Source organism: Hibiscus syriacus, unplaced genomic scaffold, assembly GCF_006381635.1.
Source record: "Hibiscus syriacus cultivar Baekdansim isolate YM2019G1 unplaced genomic scaffold, ASM638163v2 tig00112957_pilon, whole genome shotgun sequence".
NCBI classification, from domain to species: Eukaryota; Viridiplantae; Streptophyta; class Magnoliopsida; order Malvales; family Malvaceae; genus Hibiscus; species Hibiscus syriacus.
Window position 1 is genome coordinate 350,655 of NW_024063424.1, and position 4,474 is coordinate 355,128.

Genomic DNA, 4,474 nt, shown 5'->3' on the forward strand with positions numbered 1-4,474 from the left:
GTAAACTATATCAGAGACCACCCAACTATGCCCCTTTTCATTTCAACCACCATTTTTGAATCCTTGTCAATTAAACCACCCAATTATTTAATACATTCAATCAAGTTACCCGCCATTAACATTTAACAGAATTGATGATGTGATAGTTAATTAAACTGGTATAATTAACCATTTGATCCTCAATATTTATACATTCTTTCAATTTGGTCATAATTGTAACTTAATTCAATAAATTTAACCTCCAATTAGATGGTGACATGTGTCACTAGCATATTGGAAAATATATTATTAATTTTAATTATTTAATTTATTTTAAATTGTTGGTAAGGTGGTTTAATTGTGTGATTAAAGACGGTGAAATCATTTCACTTACCAAACCACATCGGAGCAACAAGAAACCAACCACATCTATACATACCATGTACAAAAATCAAAATTTAAATGTGTCTTTATGCAGCTCTCTTCAATATACACCCCTTTTTTTTTAGAAAAATTAGTTCTAAATTTAAATTAAGAGTAAATTACACGTTTGGTAATTGAATTTTACTCTTTCTTCTATTTCACTCGTTATATTTCTAATTTTTTAATTTACTCATTGAATTTATAGATTGAATTTTTTTGAGATTAACCAAAAAGGAAAGAAATTTTGGGGGATTGACAAAGAAGGTAGAGAAAGAAGATTTGAAAGGGTAATCTAAAAGTGTTTAATATTTTATTTTTTCTGAATTGGGTTGAAATAAGCTGAAAATATATTTGAATATATGAATTTTTTAAAAATTGAATTTTAATATAATCTCCAGATAAGTTTAGGTTTGTATATTAAATTGAATTTTTTAATTGTATTAAAAAATTAAATGACCTTTAGTTTGAATTATAAATCAAAGAAAATTATAATTAAGTTATTATTTAAAAAATGGTAAACTATACCTATAACCTCTCAACTATTATCTCTTTTCATTTTGATCATTGAACTTTTATTTTGTCAATCATGCCACTTAATTATTTAAGTGTTGCCATCAATATTCATCGGTGGAACTACCACGACCGTTAAAAATTAATATAATTATATATTTAGTCCTCAATGTTTACATAATTTATCAGTTTAATCATATTTTTTATTCAATTTAATAAATTTAATCTCCAATTAGATGATGATAAGTATCATCACCTAATTAATTTTTTTTAATATTTCAATTAATTAATTAATTTTATTTTTATTTAATTAATTGGTATAGCATGTGTCACCGTCTAATTGAATAATGATATATGTCGCCATCAATATTATTAGAATTAAATCAATAAATTACAAATAAATAATAAGAATCATGTTATTACATTCTTGCAATGGGGGACCATGCCCCATGACAAAAAGAACATGGTGCAAAAGACAAGACTGCACCAGCTTTGATTATCTATAAGCATGTGCTCATCAATCCCTACAAACCAATCCCAAGAGAAGCGTGGATCCGAATTATCTCGAAAATTAGAGATAATTTTATTTAAAAGATCTCGAATTTGTTAGTGTTGTTTTCCTCATGTTTGTGACAAACAATTAGTTATTGCAAGGACAATATTTTTTTTTGATAAGTATTGCAAGGACAATAAAGAAGGGTAGATGAAGACGTTTAAAGGGGAATCCGATCCTTTTCACAAGGCAGCTTCCTCTTGCCTTCTTTAGTTGAGATATATGCAAAAATAATACATTTGTTTCCTAAAGCTAAGATCTATATTATATTTCTCATTATGTTTTTTCTGTGTTCATCAATGGCGGACTAGAAAAAAAAAGGATTTGCAGTGATGGGGAAGGCTGGGAAATGGCTGAGAAGCCTGTTGACTGGCAAGAAAGTTAAGGAGAAAGTGGAGGGTAAATGCACGAGTGATCAGAATTGTTCGGTTGTTCCCGAGAATCGGAGTACTACTCCCGTGTTGATTCCGCCGACGACGCCTAAAGAGAAACAGAGATGGAGTTTCCGGCGATCTTCGGCTGCGTCGACGCCATCAAGGGGGTCGAGTTCTATAGAACAAGTTGCCGCCACCCCGCATCCTACAGCGGAGGTTGTGATCCGATTAGCCGATGACAACAATGAAAAAGCAGCCGCGGTTGAAGACGCGGCTGCGAAGATCATTCAATCCGTGTTTCGATCATATTTGGTATGTAATTTCTTTAGCGACTAATTTGCGCACGGATTTAGTACATTCTGGTGAGATCTGAAGTGGATTTAGATATTTTAAATTTCGATGCTTTTCTATTACAGGCGAGGAAGGCTTTGAGAGCACTAAAAGGACTGGTGAAGTTACAGGCACTGGTGAGAGGTCACCTGGTGAGAAGACAAGCCACTGTTACGCTGAAATGCATGCAGGCTCTGATCACCGCACAGGCAAGAGCTCGAGCTCAGAGGATGCGAATGGTTGAGGATTCCAAGCCTGCTGCCCAAAGGCAATCGCCCCGCCGGAGGTCACCACCGGATTATCGGATAAGGCATGCATATCATGTAAGCTTCACTTCCTTCACCCAATTATGATTTTTTTAATAACTATCGATATTTGATTTATTGTTCGATTAATTCACATAGATACTATAACGTCCTATTATAGAGATGACTTTCCAAATCTAATTTGATACATTCTTGTCAAAACTTAAATCTCGGTGAAAAAAATTGTTAATTGATATAAGATGCATGAGAAATTATTTTTTCAAGTGGGATAAAATAAACAGTATCGTTTGAAAGATACTGAGAATAAAATGTCTTCTGAAAGATACATTGATCATTATGTTTCTTCTGTATGAACTCGTTAATGTAGTTGGGGAAGATAAGAACGCAAGCATGGCTCCTAATGTTGAAGACTTGTCATCTATGTGTCTTCCATGGCCAAGCTGAAGGCATATAGTGCTCTATGCGTCTTTTTCATTGCACTGTAACAATCGCCAAAGTCCAAGAAATAATTCTTGGGTGGATTATTTTGGGAATTTTTTTCCCAACGCATTATCTCAATCATTTTGTCATATATACACACACATATATCCACTTATACAATGTAAAACTCTTTAGTTTTATATAGATTTAAGACCGTTGGATGAGTGAAATTGATGGCTGAGATTGACTTCTTGTTTTTTTCTCAGTAAATATCTTCACATTTCCTACTTTTAATCTCAACCATATGTTTTCACTCATCTAACGGTCTTAAATCAGTGTAAAACTGAAAGTTTTATATTATGTAAGAGGATCTTACCCCTATATATATATATATATCTATCTGATTTTAAAACTGATTTGCAATGTGGGCTTGTGAGCATGTAGGAGATTGATGGTGGAATGGAAGAAAACATTAAGATTGTAGAAATGGATAGCTATTCACACCATTGTTCCTCAAATCAACCATACTCCAAGCAAGACAATCGTCAGCCGTCTCCGGCAACATCAACTTTGACCGATATAAGCCCCGAATTTTTCAGTGGTCACTTCGATGATTGTTTCGTCATGGCACACGACAGTCCACGATACGTGGAATCCGAGTCATACGAGTACGCTCTATGCCCCAATTACATGGCCAACACTGAATCTTCAAGAGCCAAATTGAGGTCACAAAGTGCACCCAAGTCGAGGCCGGATTCGATCGAGAGGCAACCGAGCGGCAGGCGAAGGGCATTGATGGAAGGCCACAATCATGTCCCGAAGGCGATGAGGATGAAGCGATCATCGTCACATGCCGGTGCCACAGCCGATAACTACAAGTACCCGTGTTCGATCAAACTCGATAGATCATCGATTTCGCTTAAAGAGAGTGAGTGTGGTTCCAACAGTACAGTTCTCACAAGCACCACCAACTACTGCAGATCCCATTTTGGAAATGATGTCAGTGTGAAATAACACCAAATGGAATCACCAAAATCTCAAGGCTAGAGATGTTTTACTATGGGATAAAGCAGCATTTAACCCCTGAACTTGTTAAGTTTTCTAACTTGGTCCTTGAACTTTTTGGTCCATATTAGTCACTGAACTTGGATTGGATATGTGGTATGATATCATAGTACCTAATCAATAAAAGGACCAAAATTATTTACGGACTAAGTTGGAAACAATTACCAAGTTTAGGGATTAGATATTACTTTTTTGTTTGAATATGCAAATCATATAAGGAAACTGACCTGCGAAAATCTATAGCCCGGTTTCACTGATGTAGTAACTTTATGTCAATAGAATTTCTTCTTGTTATTTTTTATTTCAATTTAAGTTCAATCGTATGTATATCAGACACGAATATGATTCTACTATACAAGTATTAATTAATTATGAAATTTTTAAATTTAAAACATTTTGCGTTATTATAATTAAAAACATGTTTCATTTCCGTAAATGAAAATTGTATTTATGAGACTATGGTCACATAATTAAGGAATTAGATAAAATAATCATATAAAACTTTGTTGAACTTATTAAGTGATTTAAACGAGAAAAGAGAATGTTGTTATGTA

General features: G+C 33.8%; 1 protein-coding gene across 1 annotated transcript; it reads left to right on the forward strand.

Annotated features, from left to right (window-relative positions):
- The first annotated feature begins 1,620 nt into the window (after positions 1–1,620).
- LOC120184853 (protein IQ-DOMAIN 14-like) lies at positions 1,621–4,175 on the forward strand. The gene is made up of 3 exons (XM_039189222.1): positions 1,621–2,151; positions 2,256–2,492; positions 3,300–4,175. The coding sequence occupies exons 1-3, from the start codon at positions 1,798–1,800 to the stop codon at positions 3,867–3,869; spliced, it is 1,161 nt and encodes a 386-aa protein (XP_039045153.1). The 5' UTR covers positions 1,621–1,797; the 3' UTR covers positions 3,870–4,175.
- The last annotated feature ends 299 nt before the right edge of the window (positions 4,176–4,474 follow it).

Bases quoted from the DNA above. Each gene is read 5' to 3' on its own strand.
- LOC120184853 (XM_039189222.1), top strand. From the start codon at position 1,798: ATGGGGAAGGCTGGGAAATGGCTGAGAAGCCTGTTGACTGGCAAGAAA. The intron at 2,152-2,255 runs GTATGTAATTTC...TTTCTATTACAG, and splicing joins CCGTGTTTCGATCATATTTG to GCGAGGAAGGCTTTGAGAGC. The intron at 2,493-3,299 runs GTAAGCTTCACT...GTGAGCATGTAG, and splicing joins GGATAAGGCATGCATATCAT to GAGATTGATGGTGGAATGGA.